At 38.1% G+C, this 25,569-nt stretch overlaps 1 protein-coding gene across 1 annotated transcript in view; it reads left to right on the plus strand.

Moving 5' to 3' along the window:
- cacna1i (calcium channel, voltage-dependent, T type, alpha 1I subunit) overlaps window positions 1-25,569 on the plus strand; it is a 163,886-nt gene that overhangs the window by 127,811 nt on the left and 10,506 nt on the right. Inside the window, exons 20-32 of the mRNA XM_018093215.2 lie at window positions 394-520; window positions 1,768-1,893; window positions 2,006-2,095; window positions 2,990-3,182; window positions 5,325-5,476; window positions 7,927-8,036; window positions 14,154-14,287; window positions 14,559-14,629; window positions 18,246-18,324; window positions 18,405-18,526; window positions 19,552-19,872; window positions 21,318-21,464; window positions 24,726-24,842. Of these exons, the coding sequence (XP_017948704.2) occupies window positions 394-520; window positions 1,768-1,893; window positions 2,006-2,095; window positions 2,990-3,182; window positions 5,325-5,476; window positions 7,927-8,036; window positions 14,154-14,287; window positions 14,559-14,629; window positions 18,246-18,324; window positions 18,405-18,526; window positions 19,552-19,872; window positions 21,318-21,464; window positions 24,726-24,842 (1,789 nt within the window). The remainder of the gene's footprint in view (window positions 1-393; window positions 521-1,767; window positions 1,894-2,005; window positions 2,096-2,989; window positions 3,183-5,324; window positions 5,477-7,926; window positions 8,037-14,153; window positions 14,288-14,558; window positions 14,630-18,245; window positions 18,325-18,404; window positions 18,527-19,551; window positions 19,873-21,317; window positions 21,465-24,725; window positions 24,843-25,569) is intronic.

Consider the following 25,569-nt stretch of genomic DNA (forward strand, 5'->3'; position numbering starts at 1 on the left):
AAATTTTTTCCAATTTGCCCATCACCTGTTTCTTCATAAAACAGCTTGGTGGTGAGATAATTTGGGCAATTGGGACAATTACAGTGGTAATTTTTTCTCTAGTTTTGACAAAAAGGAAACACTCAAGTTCTTTATAAAAAGAATTCAATGAAAAGAAGAACTATTTGAGCAGATTTCTGGATAAAATAATGCTATAAAATATTTGTCTGTTACTAAAAAACGCTAAGTCCAGATGACTGTATAAGTTACTGATATGAGAGGTGTGTGGCTGGAAACACTGCTCCATGTTAGCCACTGAGATGCCATGCTATTAGCATTTCTCTAATGAAATATAATTGTAAGAGTTTGTGTTCTAGTTCATTATAAAAAAGTGTTGGTTTTTTCCCCACTCAGGGTTATCAGTAGAGCCCCTGGCCTGAAGCTGGTGGTGGAGACCCTGATTTCTTCTCTAAAACCCATTGGAAACATAGTTCTGATCTGCTGTGCCTTCTTTATTATTTTTGGAATCCTTGGTGTGCAGGTAGTACCTGTCATTTCTTTGCTGTCTGTTCTGTAAAATGATTTTTATTCTACAGGTAAATCTGTAATTAATGGTATACTGAATAACAAGGCAACACCACAATGTAATAGGTTACAGTAACAAAATCTGACTTTCCCAGCTAGTGAACTCATTCAGCACTTAATCAATAACCCCTGAGTAGGCACTGTAGGATTATATCAGCTGTTCTGTGCTGGCTAGGCAACTGAAATGGTCTTGGTCTATGTAATAATGATGTGTGGGTCAGGAAAAACTCAACCCGCACCCAACCACAACCAGCAAAACCTTAACCAACACCCAACCCCCAACCCACAAAATGGTCCAGTGTAGGACCCACACTTGTGTATTTCGGCTCTATACACTTCTTCTGTGCGTGCCTTAGTATTCAAGACAGAGAAACTTTTGAATCAGAGGAATGTGTACTTTCCTAGTCTGTCCTGCACCCAACCTGAACCCACAATGGTTGAGCAAAATTTATATATATATACATCCTGATGACGATCCTGTGGGGATTGAAACGCGTTGATGCGGTGACTAAATAAACAGACTTTTTCTACACTATAATGCCGTGAGTGCTCTCTATACATAAAATATATAAAATATTTTCACCATAAAGATCATGCATATGATACTTGAATATTTCGAGATGATGGACAGCTGCAGTTCCCAGCATCTCAGTGACAGTAGAAGCTGTTGCTGTTGGGGGTTTGCAGGTTGGATAGGGCAGATTTATACTGCTCATTATCAATGAGACAAAGGCTTAAGTATTTCTGTAACACATCTAGTTGCACACTGTATTCTTTGCAATTGCAGTCTATATCTGGGCATGCACGATAAGATCTGCCAGCCACGAATGTGGATTTTTGCTTATTTAGCCACCAGTCTGTTGGGCCAAATCTGGCTGATCCAATCCTTTTTCCCCAGTGCCAACCACATCAACAGGCCATCACCCAACTGTAAACACATATGTTATTGCTTCCTTACAAAGTATTTTTTAGGATTATAATAAATCTTAACTGGTATGTTAAAATATAAGGAGAATTGCATTGTGGGGGAGTATAGAGAAGGCCAGTGCTGGATTCAGATATGCAAGGAAACAGCTTTCATTTGATACTATTTGCATGACAATACGTGCGGCTGATTTGTGCATTCTCACCGCTACGTCTAAGAAGAAAATTATACTGTGTCATTATGAATCATGCGTTACTCGTTTTTCTTACTCATTTCAGCTTTTTAAGGGTAAATTTTTCTACTGCCTTGGGGTGGACGTTCGAAATGTCACCAATAAGTCAGACTGTGAGGCGGCCAATTATAAATGGGTGCACCATAAGTACAATTTCGATAACCTGGGGCAGGTAATTGCTTTCAGCCAATTAACAACGTTTTGTTTATTCATGCTGATCATCATTGCAGATACCTGTATACAAAATTTATAAAAAAAATTATGTAATTTTTATCTCATTTCAGGCATTAATGTCGCTTTTTGTCCTGGCATCAAAGGACGGATGGGTTAATATAATGTATAATGGACTTGATGCCGTGGCAGTGGACCAACAGGTACAAAAAATCAGAAAATCAGGACAAACGCTTTGAGATTTTGCAGCACATCTCCAATACACTTCCGAATCCCGAAAGGGAAAAAATCGTATTGGAAACAAAAAAATTTCTGACTTTTTCGTCGCCATCGTGATTTTTTCATATTTATCGCAACTTTTTTGTTGCCATTGCAACTTTATCGGATTTTGCGCAACTATTTCGGCACCGTCGCAATTTTTTTGTATTGATCGGTTGTAAATGGCGGAAAAACCAATCCGATTTTTTCGCGGCGGCGACAGAAAAGTTGCGGAAAATATACGAAAAAGTCGCGGAACATACGAAAAAGTTGCGATGGCGACGAAAACTACCGATCATTACGAAAAAACGCATTCGGACGCCTTCGGACCGTTCGTGGATTATTAAATCTCCCCCTAAGTGTAACTGCCTGTCTTCCACCACAAAGATTAATTCTCACGCTGTAAATGTGAGGTCACTATGGTAGAAAACCTTTAGATTAATGAAGAACTGGTCTTTATGGTAGAAACCAATTGGCTTGTATTTAGTAACCATGCAATCACAGCTACAAACATAATCTAGAGATGAATTATGCACTTTGCTGGTACAGGCTGTGGTCACTGATTAGAGGCAATATTGGAGATATATTTAAAGTTCTTCAGAAAGTTGGACTTCCCAGTTCTATCACATTGTACTAATTGAATTAAAAGACAATAATTAACATTGTTATTTTCTCTGTGAGATTAAGGTGTTGTTAATTAAGAGGGTTACCACAAACATTTAATAGAAGTTCTCCATCATGTCACTTTGTGTACTGTCTTCTTTATGCCTGAACCAAACCATATTAGGCTACAGAGAGTCTTCTGCTACTCAACTAAGAAGGGTTTCTCTTTTTTCCAGCCAGTGACCAATCACAACCCATGGATGTTGCTGTACTTTATCTCATTTCTGCTGATCGTCAGTTTCTTTGTACTGAACATGTTTGTGGGTGTCGTGGTTGAGAACTTTCACAAATGTCGGCAGCATCAGGAAGCCGAGGAGGCCCGAAGACGAGAAGAAAAACGCTTGAGGCGCCTGGAGAAAAAACGAAGGAGTAAGAGAAAGCCTAAGTGTTTGGTTGGTTCGTAGGACCTATAACTTCTTCCTCATTTCTTCCTCCTGCCTTCAGTGCTGCTTTTAGTCACCATAATATATCATTCACATTTTAGATTTTTAAAAAAAACTTCACTTTTTATTTTAGCATTTATTTTGCTACACTTACATGTCAACCTAGAGCTGAAATTTGAAAGATCTCAGATTTTCTTTGTTTTGCATACATTAACTTTTAGCTCCTTATAATGAGGAACTTGTGGTAATGAAGACCATCAGAAATATAAGTTTTCTCCCTAAAAAATATATAAAACGTTCCCCTAAACCTTAATGCTGAGAGCTATCAATGGGAAGCAATCAATTAGTAGTACATTGACCCACTCCATGGTCTGCCATTCTCAATGTTCTTTTAGTAATAACTATACAGTAGTTATTGGATGGATACAAATAATCTCTAGAAAGCATGAAAGCCCTGCAAACAAAGGTTACCAACAAACTTCTCAAACATGTGAGATCAGACAGGAAAATCCTTTAAAAGGAAATCTAGAGAAGGGGGAGAGAAGAAAGCTTGACAAGCGAAGAAGGATGTTGTATCATTTGTAACCGTCTGCAGGTAGGGTTGCCACCTGTCCAATTTACTACAACAGTTCAGGGCTTGTTCTATTTTCAAATTCTCTTAAAAATGGACAGTAATTGGCTACAAAGCCTCATTTACAGTGCATTGTAAAAAGCACAATTTTTGGACACAAATTGTTTTTACCCACAAAATTGGGGAGACCAATATTTCAGATTTTTAATTCTGGTTATTTTTGTACACTCACACAGTGGAAAAAGAAATCTTGATTAAATTCCATCAACTTCAACAGCGCAGGCTAGAACGCACTATTTATTCTTTAAATAGTAAAGAGCCCTATAAGCTCCCTTTGTTTGTTTAAAATAGCAGCTGCCATTTTAGCTTGGTCTGACAACACTGGGTCTCCTTGAAGGCTGCTGCCTGGTAGCTCTGGTCTTAGGGAGAGGAGAAGGGAGAAGTGAGGGGGTAAGGGAGAGAGGGAGAGGGGAGCAAGCTTGGCATACTCAAGCCCGAGCCCTGAAGGTTTGAGCTGAGAGAAGGAAGTCTGAGACAAACTCGTATGTGCACATTAGAAGGAAAGAAACACATTGTTTCTTTTCACAGAGGACTCAGAGCAGCAGTTCTGAGAGTGCTTATGGCTGTATTTACATAGACCTCTCTCATAAAACTTACTTACTTTGCACAACCCACAAAAGGTACCATGGAATGACTGCCTGGCAGCCAGCAATCCAGCAATTGTTCTATGGATTCCTTGAGTCAATACATGCTGTTGTGCATAATGCATCAGCGTAGGCAGAAGGGACACATTGGCACTGGCCACATATTATAAAGGAGTATGTATTGGTCAAGTACCTATAAGAACAACACTCAGTTTTGTGTCCAATCTAATGTTTTACATTTGCATTAGTAAATGAGATTTGGAGGTTCTACTTTCTACACAGAACTAATTCCATTATATTACAACTAAACAACTGATAAGTAATTTTGCTTGCTTCCTTCCTTTAGAAATATTTGGGTTTTAAAGAATGAATGGGTGGCAACCCTGTCTGCAAGTCTGATGTGTTTATTTGCACTGTTATTGGCGCTTCCCCTGCAGGCTAGAGAGTTTTGTTCAACAGCAGCTTGAAAACCCTGATGTGCTTTGTATTATTTATCTTCATAATACACCAGTGCCATTTAGGCTGTTGTTTATAATTGCTGTTCCATAAAAGACGCTCTTTAACTGAAAGCCATACTTTGGTTCTTTCACTGTGGCTTTAATAGCAAACCGAAAAATTCTGTAAATATGAGTTTGCATGTCTATGTCTCTTACTGTTTGTGTGCATCCTGGTTTTTAGCCCCAGACTTGTCCATATCTGACTTTTTTCACTCCAATTAGCCGTTTGTTTTGTGCGTGTTTTTGCTCACAGTGATGTGGATTACAGCCTTCTATACTTTTTTACAATGCCAGTTTTATCTTTCTTCTTTCTACTTGACATTCTCTGCTTATCTTCCTTCCTTATCAATCTTTTTCTCTTTATCATATCTCAGTGGGATTTGTCCCTAAAGCCTCTCTCTGTTCTGTTCATACAGAAGCCCAGCGCTTACCGTACTATGCCACCTATTGTCCTGCTCGCCTCCTTATTCATTCCGTCTGCACCAGCCACTACTTGGATATTTTCATTACAATCATCATTTGCCTTAACGTTATCACAATGTCCTTGGAGCACTATAGTCAACCAAGGGTACGTCAAATGGTTTTGTTTATATGATGTTTATCCCCTAAACAGCAGTTATTTATACACCAAACTTTTTTCTCACCAAAGAGTTTTGCAGTAAAATCATAGGTGCCTTGTTTCAATTCAGACCTTTTTTTCTGTCCAAATTAATAAATGAGAAAAACAAGATCTGTTAAGAAGAAATAATGAGACTAGTCCATATTTGCATGCTGTATTCATAAAAATGGAAATAGAAAACAAGGAACATATTCACCACCTGCACAGAAGCACCCTCTGTTGCTTCCAATTCCTTTGCATGGGAATAAATTGGCAAAATAAGAAAGTGGTGTATTCCAGCCAAAACAAACATACTTTTTGGCTAAAGAGCACCAGTCCCCTACACTGCTATACTAATGCATTTCAAGTAAAACAAGCTGAAATGGCAGTGTTGGATGCTTCTGCCCCAACGGAAGAAACCACTGGCATTGTATATGCACTGTGTGGTAGCCCATGTGCCCAGCTTATTTAACTCCCCTTGGAAAAAGCAGGGGGGACTTCTATCATCTCGGTGAAGAAAAACAGATATAAACATGCTATTTAATGCCTGCAGTGGGCTAATATTTTATTTTTCTTTGTTGGAAATATTAAGATTTAACTATATAATGATGCCCTTGATGGGCTTTCCTTACCAGTTTAATCATGCAACCAATAAAGGTCCTAATCAAACTCCAATTGCCCCATTACTCTGTCCACCGTTACAAAAATTACACTTAAATATCAGGTCAGTCACGACAAAAACAGACACCTTTATGCTCATAGAGAACTCTTTAATTACGTACCTAAATAATAATATAAATGTAAAATAACTGTAAAATCTATAGTGGAACTATTATAAAAAAAACCTCACTGGGCTGTAATGGAAGTATAATAAATGATCTACATTAATGTTTTTCTTACAGATATTTATTATCTATCAATTCTTGCACTTAAGTGGGATGGATGTTTATAGGAACGACAATAATGAAACTGCAGTTCACTGGGGGGGTGCCAACCTCTAAGTCCTTCCCCAGTCAATATAATCACTAAAATCTGACCCTAGGCCAGTGCTCTTTTTGAATAAGAAACAAAGCGGACTATGGTATGTTCCTAATAGTAGCACAGCTCCATCTTCTGTCTTCTCCAAGTGGTCTCTTTTGCTGTTTTTGGCTGTGCTTGGGAGTATCTTCTCCCTCCTACCAATGGTCCCTTTGTCTGTGCAGGATTGTGCACATACACACTGCTCACCTCCATGTGAATTACAGTTTCCTTGTCCTTTAACATAGAAATTAAAACATATTGGGCCCGATTCACTAAAGTCCAAAATAAGGAGTGCTATTTATAGCATGCGTTAAAAATCTTATCACTTCTTATTTTTCGCTCGATTCACTAAAAGGACACTTGTCATAATTAAGAAGCGATGTTCTTGGCGTTATTTATCTTGCGACTACATATTTTCAAGCAATATATTACGCAGCGCACAACATATTACGCAGCACGCGATATTTTACGCAGAGCGCAAAATTTTCAGAACGGTAGTCTTCAGAAAGTAATGGTTACGTGGGTAATATATTGCGCTCTGCGTAAAATATCGCACGCTGCGTAATATGTTGTGCGCTGCGTAATATATTGCTTGAAAATATGTCGTCGCAAGATAAATAACGCCAAGAACATCGCTTCTTAATTATGACAAGTGTCCTTTTAGTGAATCGAGCGAAAAATAAGAAGTGATAAGATTTTTAACGCATGCTATAAATAGCACTCCTTATTTTGGACTTTAGTGAATCGGGCCCATTATGTAAATATTTAATGCTTACTTGAATGAAGGAAGTCCATATTAGTTTAAATATAAAAAAGAAAGTAAAATGACACTTATACAGCACATGGGTTTGCTAAATGGGTATTAACCTCAGCATTTATTCTGCCCTAAAGGCAATGCACTGTATATCAGTATTAATCCCCTATGTCAGGTGTACCAGATGAAGGGCTTTTCTCACTATATGAGTGTGTAAACACAAAGTCTAATCCCTATGATGCAAAGCCATGTGTCACCTAGTATATCTTTGCTATTGAAAGGGGTGTTTGCTTCAATTATTGTTTTCAATTGGCATTTATTTGGTATTTTCAATGAACCGTGGTCCGTTACCCTAAAAGCCAACTGAGACATACTTGTCATCTAGAAACTTAAATGCCTTTTGTCTTTTGAGTACAAATATCATTATATATTACATGTAATCTAACAGAATTACTACACTATTTCTTTGATCCTCAACCCTTTGTTATGTGTTTGACTTTTTCAGCTTTACCAATAAGTATTTCAGACTCATCTTGTAGATGTTGCATTGCAGGCATTCATAGGATAGAGTAGAGCAGTATAGAACAGTGTGCTGAGCTATTGGTTCATATCTTTAATTCTCTATTTTGTCTTCATTGTTTTGTAGTCTCTTGAAATTGCTCTAAAGTACTGTAACTACATGTTTACTACAGTCTTTGTACTTGAAGCTGTGCTGAAGCTGGTGGCCTTTGGATTCAGACGTTTCTTCAAGGACAGGCAAGTCGACGATAAGACTGTGCAGCTAACAGACATAAGATGCATTATAAAGACTTATACATCACTTTGAAAGTGAAGAGGTTGAAAACAACTTTAGAGGTTTATTTGACAATCCTGGGTTAAACCTGCTCAGTGCATAAATCAAGTAAAAGAGGAATATCACACAGAGTGAAAATTCTAAAGCGTAAAATCAGAGCAAATGGAAAGCTAAGGGAAATGCATAGTGGTTACTTGCACTTCATTATATTCTGTAATTGCCCTGGAAATTTCATTCCAATTTCTGAGTTCCCCTACAACCTCCCATGTGCCTCTTGCAACATTAAATCAACTGAACCGCTTAAACTTGAAGTCAGGAATTTCATCTCTCAGCCCTCCAACAATAAAGGTTGCCTGCCCATATCCTCATCTACATAATACTGTTATACTGTTCTTTTCCCTTACCGACAGGGCTGTTTGAAGCTCCTATGTAAACATGGGCACGAAAAGAGTTTATGCAGGAATCTTAGACCAGTATTTTAAAATTATACATGAAGATTTTGTAGAATAAATGTAAAAATACTGTACATAAATAGATCCCAGACTCCCTAAATAAGAAACAGCAAGTAGAAATCACCAACTCTAGAATTCCCCAAGTTGCTGGTGGTCTTGCTTTTTATGTTGACAAAAGATTTTAAAGACGTGAATAGGCACAGAAAGCAGTAGAGGGGAACCAATGTTAATTCTTCAGATAAACCATATGAAACCCACTTTTCAATTCAGCTTCACTTGGAATATAAAACATAAACTGTATTAGTATAGAGATCCTACATCTTTAAAGAAGGCACAAATATTAGAGGGCTTGGTTAGAGGCTTTTCTACATAAGCAGAAGGACTAGCTGCATGCCCCTTATATATGTGAGTCAGATCTAGACTTCAGCTTGGCCTTATTAGCTCTATTGGGGAGCTGGAGCAAGGAAAGCTATTAATGGGCGTACAAGATTAGTTGTACTGACACAACAGTAAATTGTAACCCCTTGGAAAATGAAAAACTAACTTACTGAGGCTGAAAAAAAAACCTGAGTGCATGAGATTCACACCATGTGTCTCATTATATTTATTTATTAATTTATCATGGCAAAATGGCAGGTATTGTTTTGGTGTTGTTTTAATGAGATTCCAAGATCTGTACAATAAGAGCCATAATCATTGTACAGTAAACTAGAACAATCGGCAAATGTGAGGGAGGAGAAAGGAGAGGGAAAGAGACAAAAAAAGAAGAAGATTGAAAGGGAGTAGAAATACAGTGCAAATTTTTGGTGGTTAGGTTATAAGCTTTTAGTACATATAAGCTTCAATACATAACAAATGTCAAATACAGGGGAACAGGGTTACACACTTCAAGCATTGAGTAAAGGTGGCCATACACGGACCGATTTTTTACTTACAAACGACCGATTCCCGAACGATCCGATGCTATCGTTAAGTTATCATATAGTTGGTGGTGTACGAACGATCGTCGGCCCACTAAACGAGCCGACATTATCGTCCCCAAAATCGATCGGCCAGGTTTAAAAATTTTGGTTGTTTAACGATAAAATCTGCCAGTTGGTGTGAGTGTCAGACATTTGTCTTTCAACGATTGTTCTCTGCGCATGTCACGATTGCCAGCAGCGGAAGTCAACGACATTCGATCGTACGTAGATGTACGATCGTACGTATTTTACGATAATGATGCGACGAAATCTTTCCCGAATTATCGTTGCCCGTGGATGGCATATCGTATGGGAACTCGATCGCCATACGATCGTTTGTCGATATAATCGTTCATTGCACAACGAGCGAAATCGCCTCGTGTATGGCCACCTTAAGTGGTAGGTGGGTTGCAATATATATCTGGGGAGAATACATAAATAAGGAATTGGGGTTATGGAATGGTGAACCCTGTTATCATACATGTAGAGCAGAGAATCATTTTCACTTTCCATGGGAGCCATATTTTGTCTCCATGTCATTCTTGAGTAAGTTTTTCACAAGTTGCTATATGCCTTATTCGAGCTTTCAAAATTGATAGTGGAAGTGTGGGTTTCTTCTAGTCGAAGGCTATAATTAGTCTTAAAGCTAGTAAGATGTGTTGGCTCAATCTGTGCGCTGAGTTAGTAGATTTGTTGGGTTTTTTACCTAATAACTGGGTGAAAGGATGTTAGAGAATTTGGCATGAAGTACTGTTGACAGTACATCAAACAGGGACTAGGTAAGTCGTCCTGTTGAGAACTTTAATAGAGATTTCTCTGATGGATACACAAGTGCTCCCTTTGTTAGCCATTAGGCTGCGCAGTCGCCACTATTTAGTTGAAAGTGCTGTTTAAGGTCTCTCCTCATATAGTTTAGCTTTGGGTTGTTTGGAATGGGTTGATAAAGCATTTTGTATACCAAGATGAGGATTCCAGGGGCTATCGGGGCTTGTGTGCAAAACAAAAAGTCATTAAACATATTGTTTAATGATAAGTTAAAACAACTTTGGTTTTGGTACAGAAAATAAAAACATGTTTTTAGTGAACAGTGTACAACATTTTGAGGCAATAGCTTTTTAAACCTATATGCCATATGCTCCTTTTCATAAAACTGCTTGTGTTTTCCATAGAATGTAGAACATAAAGTACAAGAACATAAGAATATAAGAGTATAAGAACATTTTACATCTTTTAGGGGACCACAAAAAAATTCAATGAAACTGTATTGAATTAATAAGAAATTCATAGCTTTCTGGTGCCTTTTTTTTGGTCTCTTTAAAATTTGGGATCTCCTCCTAGTGACAGTGTGAGAATGTCTATGATATGCTTGAGTGCTTTTGTCATATCTTTGTCACAGTTTGGTTTCTTTCTCCTTCTGATACAATACCTCTTGATTCATGTGGGGATTTGTGTGACTGGCATGCATTGAAAGCACTTGCAATGTGAAACTAATAGCGTATTCTTATACATTCATCGATATGTCATTTTAATCTCTTATCTTCTGATTTGACCTTACGTACATGTATTTATTTGAAATATGCCAAACTGTTCCTGTGCTCTATTTCTAAGTGACTTTCCCATAGATGAGTATATACAGGTATAGCACCCGTTATCCAGAATGCTGCATACCAAAGGAATACCAAGGGAATTATGGATAAGGGGTCTTTCTGTATTTTGGATCTCCATACCTTAAGTCTACTAGAAAAATCAGTAAAACATTAATAAACCCAATAGGATTGTTTTTTCATCCAATAAGGATTAATTATATCTTAGTTGGGATCAAATACAAGGTACTGTTTTATTATTACAGAGAAAAAGGAAATTGATAAAAAATCTGAATTATTTGATTAAAATGGAGTCTAATGCAGACAGGCTTTCCGTAATTCAGATCTTTCTGGATAACGGGTTTCTGGATAACGGATCCCATACCTGTATATATAAGCAAAGTGTTCTATAGCCAATGGGACCTCCGGGCATAAGGGTAACAAGCTGGGCAGGATATATACAATCCCGGGAATGGAGAGCAATTCTGGAAGCCAATGCAGATTTATAAACAGCCCTCCAGCTTACAAATATTGGATATGTACTACAGGGCTAAATTAATTTTTATCAAATAAAATTTACTTTTTAAAAAACATTTTAACATTCCCTGAAGATTTAGACCAGGATAAATGTAGCTTTTAAATGAAAAGCTTCTTTTGGTGACTGCCAAACCCCTAATTGTATTATGCGGTGTGCAATTTATCATTGTACAATGATCGGTTAATGTGTCACTTTTACTGACAGCTAATAGTGATTCCTTCGGTGCCTGGCTGTGGTGCTGTATTGCTAGCCCAGTTCCAGGGGTATATTGAGACTACTGTAATTAACTGGAAACTATTGGTGATCCTGACCAGTGGGGCGTACAAGGGATAGTAGGCAAGAATTCATTAATGCTGCCCCTACCCCAGTGAGCAGTGTAATTAGCTGAGCTGCTTGCATGGGGATTCAGCGGAGTGAAGTGCCGCAGGCAGGTTTGATGATCTTGCCTCGCTATGTGTAAGAATTGGCCAATAGTTACTTCTCATACTGAGTCCCATGTGACAGAGGAAAATCCCCACTGAGGGTATGTAGCACATTTGTACTCACTCAGCCTCTGAAAGGATTTTAACCCTTGAGCACCAGAGTATTACTTTTACCCATTTTGCCATTCTCTGGCGTAGAAAATTGGCTTAGGAAGTGCTTTCTAAATACCACAAAGCCAACCTGCTCTGCATTCAGCTGGGGAAAGAGATCTATCTGCTTTATCCACCTCATCCACCCACACACACACATATACAATAGCCATAAATAAATACTCCAGAAATAGTTCCATTCCCTGTATAAAAATAGACACGGGATCAGTTACCTGAACGTTTGGATTTTAGATAACAGGGTTTGCCTAATTTGCACAATGCCTGAAATCTGCTAAAGAATATTTAAACAATAAAAACACCAATAGAATTGATTTGTCATTAACATGGATTTGTGCCGGGTTAGTTAACATCAACTGCAGGACATAAGGGGTCATTAACGAATGCAAGTGCAATTTTAGAAACAAAGCACAGGTTTTTTTACCCATACTGCAGCATTTTTTCTCTATAGTTCCAGCATAATTGCAGCCCCGCTCAGAATTGCCTTCACCATAATTGCATCCCATGCATCCAAACAGATGCAGCTGCGCTTGCTTTCAATTGTAAGAGCAGGGGTTGATGTCACATTGGAGCAAGGGTTTAAATCTGCGTTTCTGCAAGTCTGGCAAACCTATAAGGGCTCATTTACAATGCCCCTGTGCAAAGTGCAAAAAAAGTCTGCAATCTGACCACTGCATGGGGCATTGTGTGATTAGGTGTTTCAGAGCGCAGAGACCTGTGGCCTGCTTGGGTGCCAAGGACCAAATCTGATAATATCAGCTGGCACCAATAAATCAAGCTATTATATTAAGAAGACACTGGAGACTGTTATATGGTAAAAATTATTGGCCACAGCTTTATTAATTGTGCATATCAAACAAACCAAAGACATTATGCCAACTGCTGCTGTCAGCGGGCGTGAATGGGAAAACAATCACCAGGAGTCCGTGGGCTACAGGTCCCTTTGCAAGCTTAACTCACCAAATATGTTATTCATTCATCTGGCAGTGCACAAACAACCCTCTAAAGCTGTGACAATAAATTGAAGAAAAAAGAAACATAAAGAGTATCCAAGAAACTACATTAGCTTGGGACAAATTATGTAACATCTGGAAAACAACAATACATAAGGGAGGGAGGGAAGCTGCCAATTCCCTGGGAATCTCATGAAATGGCACAGACGGGCAAGTGACGCCTGTACTTAAATTTCCAACTCCCCTTGTTGGCCATTTAAAGATATGTATAGAAAAGAGAGGTTACTGTAATGCAGCGGTTCTCAACCTGTGGGTCGGGACCCCTTTGGGGGTCGAACGACCCTTTCACAGGATTTGGCTAAGACCATCGGAAAACACATATTTCCAATGGTTTTAGGAATAATTTTATGGTTGGGGGTCACCACAACATGAGGAACTGTATTAAAGGGTCTCGGCATTAGGAAGGTTGAGAAACACTGATGTAATGGGTTCAGCAGCCATGGCCCATCCCCTCCCGAATGAGGGGGTTACTGGGCTGCCTTTCTTAATCTAGTCAGGCCTGGATTGGGCCACTGTATATCAAAAGGGAGGGGGTGAGGCACATAGGCATTGTTCCCTCCCCTATAGGGTTGCCATCCGGCCTAGCCAGTAAAATACCTGCAAAGTCTGGGGCCAGAAACTTACCCTTTCTCTTCCTTTTTCTCTTCCCCGATCCTCGGGGTCAGACTTGCCCACAGGGGTACAGGGAGAAAGTCGGGGGGGGGGGCTCTAATTGCTGCTGGTGACTTTCTCTGCCCCCTGAAAGAAAGCTCCTTATATCGATCTACATAAGAAAGTGAATAATTTTTAAGGGAAAAAAACCCTTATTCTTTTGTGGATCTCTTAGGTATACTTATAAATCATTGCTATAAAGTCTTGTTTTGAGATCTGAGATTCTGCTAAATTTATATATTTATGTATATATATATCTATAATTAATATCTGTTTGTTTTTATAACTAAGGTGGAACCAACTGGACCTGGCCATTGTGCTCCTGTCTGTGATGGGAATCACTTTAGAAGAAATTGAAATAAATGCTGCTTTGCCCATCAATCCCACCATTATTCGCATCATGAGGGTGCTGCGCATCACCAGGGGTAATACAGCCTTTTTATTTCAGTTAATAGTCAATATCATTACTAAGAAATTCAGGCACATTATTATTTCATGTAGTGTTGGGATATGGGATGTCAGAGCTTCCAGGTACTAAAGGAATTAAAACATGGAATTAGAGTAGAGGAGATGAAGTACATTTTAATACAACACAAATACAAAAATGAATAAATAAATTGGATTCATAATCAATTTTAATACACAAATAAGTAACCCTTTACTTTCATTTTTCTAATAATTACTTATCCCTTGCAGTGCTGAAGCTGCTTAAAATGGCAACAGGCATGAGGGCGCTACTGGACACTGTGGTACAAGCTTTGCCTCAGGTAATGGAAGAATGAATCCCCCTGTTCCTTTCTTTATGAGCTATTGGCTTCTATGTGAACACCCTTACACCATTGGACTTACATATGTGTTTGTTTTGGAAAACAGTGAAGCCCTGCATAGGCAATAATCACCATAAACATATATTGGTATGTATTCAGGTGATAATCAAATACAGAGGCCCTGGCCAGAATGCAAAATTGTCAGATGACCCCCTGATTAGCCTTAACAGGTGTTTAAATGGTATATATATTTCAGATTGTAGAGAGTATAAAAAGGGGAAAGGTAATAAAAGTCGCAAAGTTCGTATGAGGCCTAGAACCCCATAGCAAGCATTTAGTTGTGTGCTTTCAAACAGATAACTAGTAAATTCTGCCTGCTGATTGGTTGCTATCGTTTACTAGATCTGGTACAAACTTTTCAACTCTATCACCCCAGAGTGCTAATGTATGGGCATTACTCTGTATAGATATTTAGGTTATATGTGCTCATTGGCAACATCTTGCACTAAAATATTTGTTATTTTTTTTTAAAAAAAGCTTGTGTCTGTGTAGTTAAGTAAACTAGGGTAGTCTTTAATGAAATGTATAATTGTTATAGGCAATAAGCAAGAAGGGAAGATATCAGAGTTAGGAAGGGCAATTTTTTCCATTTTGCATCCTTATAAGGAAAGCTTAGTAAATTCATTTTCTGCTTCCTTTCTTTCACAAAGCAGCAGTTCTGTAATGCTTTATGGCAGAGCTTCTAGCTATATTCATAACAGAGCAGTCATAACGCGGCTGTACAAGATTCCATCAAGGGTTTTGTGTTTAAGGTAAAATGTTAGCTATTTATGGTTTCCGCCAGCGTGCCAGCAGCCTGACCTTGCACTCTACTAACATCTGTTATTCCGAATTTTTCTTTAGCAAAGGGATTTAAATGTGATTGATAAACTATATTAGGGGTCATTTACAAAGAGTGCAAGAGTGCAACGTTAAACAAAAGCACACCCATTCGTGCCTATTCAGGGTGCATTTCTGTCTGCAGTCTGAACCTAGTTTAAGATAAAAATCTATCATGAGGTGCAGAGTGTAGGTGGGCACAGGTGGCCCTGTCCCTACATTTTCAAGTTGTCTGGTCACCCTATGGGGGAGCCACAGGCCTCTGTGACAGAGTGACCTGCGGCAATTCACCTAGCATAGAAAGTATGGTGCAAAGTGGACACAATTTGCATTTTGCACCCTGCCTTCCACATCCTAAGTGACCCTTAGGAAATATATTGCCCACTTTTTTCTCCAATAATATCCATTTAAGATTTTTCATTGTAAATGCATTGGGTCGGGTTTGTAATATTTTTCAATCCTTAGTCTATTCATTTCAATTCTTTAATTCTATTTTGAAATCAACAAACCTTAGTCTTTGTACTTTTTAAGTACAACAACCTGCATACCTGTATGAATTAGACCAGTGCAACTCTTTGTAATGCTGGCTGCTCTATAATCTCCTGCCATGCAAGGACAGGGCACATAGATTGTGGCCTATCACCCTACAATATTTACTGAAGTGCCACAATGTAGGAATTTATTTTAGTATTTTTAATAAATATTGTAGGAACTATAGCTCACAATTAGTCTGTGTGCCCTAAGCCTGCAAACCAAAATGTACAAAGCCTCTGCCAAGGGAAGCAATGTAACAGCTCTCCATTATATGCAAAAGAAAATATTCTATGCTGGCCACAAATTGCTTCAATATCTATGAGAAAAATAGAGTGACAATCTAATGAAATTTTTTAATTCCAGGATTCTTTAACAAATTACATTTTATATTGTGTTATTATTGTAATCATGGCAAGTTTCAGACTCGGAGTAATGTCTTTCATTGTCACTTATATTTTATTCTTTGGTAATACATCTTAATTTTTTCATAATAGCACCCCTCCATCTACTCATAGCAAATCTGTTTTCTAATGACTTTCTAGCAGTCTAGCCTTTGGGCCAATGCCTTGTGCTGTATGAATGACCTCATTTAACTCTACTGGAGCTATTTTGGCTCTATGTACACCTTCCTGTTCTGATTCCTTGTTGGTATCACCAACGCTCTGATCAATATTTCTCTTCATCTGCTATTGATTGCTTCCCTTTCCCTATCTTCTTTACTTTAACATAGCGGGACTTCCCAAAGTAGCATAATTGAGAAAGAAAACTCCAGATGCATTTCATTTGAAGGGGGTGGAGGTTTGACAGAAGGTGTAATGAGATTTATGTCATTCTCCTGATGGATGAGCTGGCCCCGAGCGAGTCTCATTCCTTCGAATCTTAGGCAGGTGATCATTAAGGAAGGAACAAAAAAAAGACAACAGCGGTATTGATTTCAAATCAGATTACTGTTCTTACATCAGACTGGCTGATTTTCACTTCATATTGGTGCTCATACATTAGATGGTTCTCCTGAGGCCATATGTACACACTGTTATTCTGCCAATTTGCAGACCCATCTCTGCTCCGTCCCCCTCTGTTCCATTTACCAGTTGTTCTCCTAAAGTAGCTAATCGCTGGAGAAGCTGCTTGGCTGTTATCTTTATTCCCAGCAGCATCACTGTCTGCAACAGATGATGATTTGTCAGCCTGATTATATTTCCAAGATGTTTCACACATTTAAAAACCTGCAATGTTGGAGATGAATTTCTAAAACTCTGACAAATATGTTCCTCCTGTTAAATGAGCAGTAATTTGTAAGAAACTGTGATATGCCCAGTAATCAATTTACCACAGTGGAATGCTTTGGGAGAGAGTATAAAACTATCTCTCTCCCTCTATATATGCTTTTATACAGTATATATGTATATAGAGAGAGTAAATTGAGGTTCACTTTGTTTGTATCCAGTAATAGTTGTTTACTTGACATAGGTAATTGGCATATGTAAAGATCTTGGTTGCTCAGAATGCTTGTTCTTAGGGCAATGTCATATTTTTGTGTATTTGATTAGTTATTCTTACTTAAATATTGATACAATGCAGTCATTTGGAATAAAGTTCATTTCCCCCAGGGTCGTCTTGTTTCCATTCGTCTCTGCCACTGCATTTGTCTTTTTCCTCCTTTCTGCTCCAGTTAACCTTTTCCACTCCACTGGTTTCCTCTCTTCCTTCTGCTGCATCTCTACCACTTCTGTATTCTCATTTTCACATCCTTTCTCATTTACATTTCACATACATACAATACCTTATAGGTGTATTTTGCTACAGGTACTATGTTTTGCTTGTGGTGGTCTGTCTAAAATCTCATTTCCAGGAAAGGGAGACAGATTCAAGGTTCAAGTAAAAGAAAAAAAAATCACAGACAAAAATAATAACAAAAATAACAACATATTTTTTTCACAGCCATATTGATTTATTTTCAATAAACTAGGGGAAAAAATAAAATAAAGTTGCTTGAAATTTGTAGTCAGTAAATCATCCAAATCATTATTGGTATCTTTCTACCTGAAGCAGAAGAACATAATGGGCAAAAAGAAGCTGAAGGCAGCTTAGTACATTGTTTTCTTGTAACAGTCATATATTTAATAAATGCTTTTCTCATGATACTTGCTAACATCTGTCATCTTTTCCTTAGTCTCAAATAGCAGCTGTGGTTTTGTTGCAGGTAGGAAACTTGGGACTGCTCTTCATGCTTCTCTTCTTCATCTATGCTGCTCTGGGAGTGGAGCTCTTCGGGAAGCTTGGTACGTTTATTTTCTGTGTAGAACTAAGTAAGTGCTACACGTGATCCACTTATTCATTCTTGACATTAACCTTGTCACAGTTTGCAATGATGATCACCCGTGTGAAGGAATGAGTCGCCACGCCACATTTGAGAATTTTGGAATGGCCTTCCTGACCCTCTTTCAGGTTTCTACTGGGGACAACTGGAATGGAATAATGAAGGTAAAGTAGAACATCTAGTAGAATAAAACATGCACAACACAGTAGTGTTTATGCTGCAATGAGTAAAGTTTTGATCTGTAGAGACACTGGACCGGTTAATCACATGGAATTCCTTTTACTTCACACTTCAGTAACTTAACTAATTTATATCAAGCCACTTTGATCCACATTATCCTGTACCTTATCTGTTTGTCCCTTGCAGGCCCCCATTTATATGACTTTGTTAACACCTTCCACACACATTTTTTCTGGTTATTTGATCTATGACTGAATGTTGTATATATATCTGAGAGCACCACAGCTTCATTGTAATCAGCTTGAAAAAGGAACTAAAATGTTCTGAAAGCTTGCTATGATTATCTTAGTTAGCCAATAAGGTATCACCTTTATACCACTTTTGTTATTTTTTATTCCAAACGGGTTACCCTGTAACATTTTGACTGGCTAGCACGGTACATCACCTTTTCCTGGATCTAAGTTGAGAAATGGCCAGTCTAGTTGAGCAGACAAATGGAGAGTTGACTGGTTCCTTAGAATTGTAAATGCAATCTAATTCTTCTAATGGGAACTGGAGGGAAACTAGTATGAATCACAAATAAAAGTAGCGATATCAGGACATTCCTAATCTTTCCCAACTCATCTTTGAGCATGAGACCATTTGAACATGTTATTTATAAATGCTAGCTTCTGCTCAATGGTATCTGCGCTTCTCATAGACATAGTAGCAGCATGGGAATATTCATATTTAATTTGCAGTTATAAATGAAACCTGCAGACAATCCACAGTGTATTAATTTGGTTTTTCAGAAGTCCATCCCTTTTATTTAATTTGCCTTTACACAAACAGAGGTTCCCCTAGGATTCTTTTAAGAATCACTGTTCTTTCCAAGATGAAATCCGATTCAGTTGCTGGCATTAGCGAGAGTCAACAAGCTAACAAAGCCACATCTGACTTTGTCCTTATTTATAATTAGGCCAAAGAGATTGATTTGTTACACTGTCAACTTTTTCTCCTCCCCTGGCAGGATACCTTGCGTGACTGCACCAGTGATGATCGCAGTTGCTTGAGCAACCTCCAGTTCATCTCGCCTTTGTACTTTGTGAGCTTTGTGCTCACAGCTCAGTTTGTGCTAATTAACGTAGTAGTCGCTGTGTTAATGAAACACCTGGATGACAGCAATAAAGAAGCGCAGGAGGACGCTGAGCTGGATGCGGAGATTGAAATGGAGTTGGCTCATGGCCTCTGTTCTCAAACATCGCCGGTCTCTGGTTTAGATAATGGAGGACGCGGAGGAAGACCTGCAACTGACAGTCATCGTAGCTTAAGGTGTTTTTCTCCTGCTCAGGTAAGGGCCAGTGCAATGTTTGTGTAGATATCTGTGCTTGCTTAAAGGGCTTCTTAAATGATTTTTATGGTATTATATTACTATATTACAGTGTTCACATTGCAAATAATTCACTGTACTATTTAAATTTTATTCTTTAACCAATAAATGTATTTTTTTTAGCTGTAATATTGGTGTGTAGGTGCCATCTCAGTGCATTGTGCCTGAGTCTGAGCTTTCAGAAGGAGCCAGCGCTACACATTAGAACTACTTTCTGAGCCAGACTTGGATTTTTACTACTGAGTGCTATTCTCATATCTACCACTAGGGAGCATTTTCAGCAATGCAGGTGTCAGTGAGCTGTTATCTTGTTACCTCAGTAGTAAAGTGTGACTGAAGTTTATCAGAGCACAAGTCATGTAACTTGTAATTAAATATAACAAATATCTGTGTGCTCTTTTGAAAAACTGATTTAAGTGCAGGATTCTGTTGGAGTCGCACAATTAACTGATGTGTTTTGTTAAAAAAAAAAAAAAAACATATGTTTTCTCATGACAGAATCCTTTTAAAGGAACAGTAACACCAAAAATGAAAGTGTTTAAAAGTAATTAAAATATAATGTACTATTGCCCTGTGCCCTATTAAATACAATGGTGTTTTATCTGTTATCTGCTTTAAATCTCCTTTAAATAGCTGCCCCTATGGCTACACAGCAGCTTATTTATATAAACTATAGTAGTGTTTCTTTAGCAAACACACAACATTTACCAGTGCCAGGCAACAGTCCATTATATTTTCATTACGTTAATACATCTTTATTTTTTTGTTGTTACTGTTCCTTTAAGTTAATTAAATATTGTATTAAAGACATGCTATCATCGAATAAGTATACTAATAATACCATTTATCTTTCCTAACCAAGCTTTAATAGAGTTCTGCCAGCGTTTATGAGATCAATGCTTATGTTGACATTGCCTCAACCATTTGAATGGCCAGAAAGAAATGCACAGTAACACTCAAAGATATCAACTTAGAACATTTTTAACCAGAAAGCTGGCATACCTGTTGGAAACCATTCATAAATAAGTGAGAAAAGGAAAAATGTAGTATGAAGGGCCACTATAACCTATGCTGCCATATTTCATTTGTACAGTATTTGCCATTAGAGGTGCCATTCATCTGTTCATACCAGCAGCCGTGGCACTCTCCCTGGGCTGTTACACCACCACCTTGTAGCTTCTGGCAGCAGGATTATAAGGGAAAATACCAAATAAATCTTTAAGAATGTTATGAAAAAAATATGTATTATTAAATACACCTTCAGCAAACTGAACTCATATGAATGCCAAATAAAACAAATGCTGCTCTTTTGTTCAAATGTATAATACTAAATTCTAAAGTATATTATATAATAGTAAAGTGCATGACCGTGCCACCCATACTCACCAGCGCTATTCATTCTGTAGGAGAATTTGTGGTTGGACAGTGTGTCCTTAATCATTAAGGATTCCTTTGAAGGAGAGCTAACAATCATTGATAATTTATCTGGATCAGTCTTCCACCATTACTCCTCCCCAGCCGTCTGTGAGAAGTGCAACCACGACAAACAAGAGGTAAAATACATGGAAGCACACCCACGTGCCACTATTGGTAAAATACATGGAAGCACACCCACGTGCCACTATTGGTAAAATACATGGAAGCACACCCACGTGCCACTATTGGTAAAATACACGGAAGCACACCCACGTGCCACTATTGGTAAAATACATGGAAGCACACCCACGTGCCACTATTGGTAAAATACACGGAAGCACACCCACGTGCCAGTATTGGTAAAATACACGGAAGCACACCCACGTGGCACTATTGGTAAAATACACGGAAGCACACCCACGTGCCACTATTGGTAAAATACATGGAAGCACACCCACGTGCCACTATTGGTAAAATACATGGAAGCACACCCACGTGCCACTATTGGTAAAATACATGGAAGCACACCCACGTGCCACTATTGGTAAAATACACGGAAGCACACCCACGTGCCACTATTGGTAAGATACATGGAAGCACACCCACGTGCCACTATTGGTAAAATACACGGAACCACACCCACGTGCCACTATTGGTAAAATACATGGAAGCACACCCACGTGCCACTATTGGTAAGATACATGGAAGCACACCCACGTGCCACTATTGGTAAAATACACGGAACCACACCCACGTGCCACAATTGGTAAAATACATGGAAGCACACCCACGTGCCACTATTGGTAAAATACATGGAAGCACACACACGTGCCACTATTGGTAAAATACATGGAAGCACACCCACATGCCACTATAGTAATTGAGTGCCACTTTTCGATTTTTCATATGCACCATGAGTGTATTATTATGTGCTCGTTGCTAGCAAAAATATCTATATGTATTAATAATTAATCTATCTATGAGCAGTCTTAGATGGCACTATATACAGGTATGGGATCCCTTATTCAGAAACTCCCTTATCCAGAAAGCTCAAAATTACAAGAAGGCCATCTTCCATAGAGTCCATTTTAAGCAAATTATGCTAAAAAATTATTTCCTTTTTCTCTGTAATAATAAAACATTAGCTTGTACCTAATGGAAACTAGGCTGCATGATTCCATATTGGTGGCAACACAATCCCATTGGGTTTATTTAATGTTTAAATGATTTCTAGCAGACTTAAGGTATTTTATGGAAAGATCCCATATCCAGATAACCCCAGGTTCCAAGCAGCTGCACATAAGGGTTATACATTAGATAGAAATGATAACCATAAGCTGAAAGTAGCTCCATGTTTCTTTTCATTGTGTGAAATAGTTGTAACATGATGACAAATATTTTAATCAATAAGCCCCAGAGATCAATCCTGAACATGGTCATATGGTCCTCAATGCCAAATGGATGATTTATAGTTGTTTGCTGGTAAGCCACACACTTTGGTTATTAAGGCATATCTAACATGGCTTCTTCTATATGTCAATAATATGTTTATTTGGTTGGGATTTAGGTGACAGAAAATAATTCTTTAAATGAACTAATTTATCTTTTTCACAACAATGAATATGTGAGGATTTATAGTAAAGGTAGACTGATAACTTCACTTTCTTTTTGTCAGAGTAGCTAGCAGGCCTCCACATTTCTGCGGGTCCTTCCTAAGCATTTACATATATTCTAATATGTGATGTGTATATATAGCATATTATTATTATGCCCTGCAGAGCTTACAATCTAGCATGTAGTGTATGATTTATAAATCTGGGCCACAATGAAAGCATCTTAAACCTTATGTTAAGATCAATATTGGTAGTATATCAATGGTATTGGTATTATTAAAAATAATAATAATAATAATAATACATTACATATAGAAATATAGAAAATAGAAAAAAGAACATATATAATATAATAAATGAATCCCTAATTTTTAAAAGCACCACTTTCAGGATTAAATGACTCCTTTTTCCAGGAGCAGATGTAGTATCTGAGCAATGTGCTGTAACAAGTATGGGATTGGCCAATGGCTTATGGGTATCAGAGACTAAATGAATGCCCTTCTTCTGCACTACAGGCCCTTCCCCAACTTGCCACACTCCATAGTCTATATTGTTTCTGCATCTACAGGTATGGGATCTATGACCAAGAAACCCATTATCCAAAAACTTCAGAAATACAATTTTTATGTAATAGTAAAACAGTACCTTGGTGGCAAAACAGCCCTGTTGGGTTTACTTAATGTAATAATTTTTAGTAGACTTGAGATTTGGAGATCCAAATTACAGAAATATCCCTTAACCAAAAAAAAATGTCCATGTTACTACCTCACCACAAAAAATGGTTATATATGAAAGAATCTGCTAGACAACCAGTAGATGGGGTGAGTTTGCTCTGCTTATGACCATAAAAGGCAGTAGAGTTGGGGTGCAACCTGGTCCCATTTAGGGCCATAAGCATTAGAAGACATTAACCAGCATACAACCAGGGTTGTTTAAAAACAAGGGAAATACTTGTTCTAGGGCAGTAACCCACAGGAACCAATGATCAGCTAGGTTTTAAGGATCCGCTGCTCTCCCTTTATATAAATAGTCTTGTAGAATAAGATATTAGCTGGACAGATTGGATATTTTTTCCTGTTGTAATATTTGTGTTATATAATAAACTGCTCTACTTAAACTGCATTATAAAGGTGAGCAGAAACACTATGTGATAATTGTGTGATATCCAGGACTTCAACCCCCCCACGGACCAATAGCTGCCTTAGAGAGGAAAGAGTAAGGAAGTAGTAATGCCAAATTGCCCACCAATTAACTACTCTAACTTTTCTTTTGTTTTAATCTATGTATGTGTTTAACAAGAAAAGGGCTAGGGATAATGAAAACTTCTGGTGAAACTTTAATTAGCTAAATGTGGCCTCCTTTAATGTAATACTATTCTTTTCTTTAATGGCGTACATTCTAGAACAGACAAGGAGTCTAGGAACCGTTGGCATAATTGGCAGTTAAGCAGCTGCAATGTGCACTGATCAGTTCAGCTCTTTACTGTACAATTAAAGTCCCTCTGCTCTCCTAGACATGAACAGGCTTGCAGGTACGCCAATGGGTTTAGGAAAATTAATACAACACTGACAGCTTTAAAATCCTTATGATTTGCTTTGACTCTGCACACTGCAGGACTAGCCTATCAGATTAGTGTAAAATACCCGCTCTCCTATGGGCAAAACTGTCTGGGGGGTGTTGCTAGGGCTTCATTTTTTAATCACAGATTGTAGGCTAAGCAGGACACAAGAAATGTCTGAATGGGTTAACTCACAAATCCCTATAACTAATAATGGTTTTGCTTAGGTCCAGCTGGCAGAAATGGAGGCCTTTTCTTTAACCTCTGACAAGTCCTCGTCAGTACTGACTGATGAACTCAGTTCAGAAGATCAAGGTGTCACGAGTCAGTTAAAGGAGATGAAGGTAAAAAAGCATATTTTGTGTGTAAATGGAATTCAAAATAGAGTAGCTTTTAATTATTGACCTTATCCCCGTAGATTATCTTGGGAAGGCTCATTAAATGTAACAACAGTTTGCTGTATCTTTTCATGTAACTGCTCCATGGAAATGCCAAATTGCATGTTAATAGAAGGATGATTCACAGCTACAAAATATGAATATTCAACCTCATTGGCTCAGCATAGAACTGAGCAGCATCTGAACTCCTGGAAAGAATACATACAAATGAGAAACAGAAACATACAGTATATTTCTACAGCGTTTTAATTGTTATGTGCAGAGATTCACGTTGCTGTTTAGTTATTTATTGCTCTGTTAGTTCCATTGGCAGAACAAGGAGATTGTATGCATATGGAAAACACATTTACAATTTCTGATTCATTTTTTTCCTAATGAAATGCTGCAGCTATAATACAGAATCTCCAATTCTAATCACTCCTATAGCAAGCTAACCAGGGACGTTAGCTGAACCTGGGAATGAGGAATAGAAGATGTGTGACTGTGAGGAGCACTCAGTAAGAGCTAAAATACAATCAGGGCTGCGCAAAGGTGAAAATAAATGCACCTACGGATACTAAGTTACTACAAAGAAAGCAAGGATATGATTTACTTTATCAGGTTAATTTACTGCCACAAAGATTATTATATCTGAAATAACCTGCTAGATCACTATTAAATCGGGGGAGTTTGC

The sequence above is a fragment of the Xenopus tropicalis genome, chromosome 4 (assembly GCF_000004195.4).
Source record: "Xenopus tropicalis strain Nigerian chromosome 4, UCB_Xtro_10.0, whole genome shotgun sequence".
Lineage (NCBI taxonomy): Eukaryota > Metazoa > Chordata > Amphibia > Anura > Pipidae > Xenopus > Xenopus tropicalis.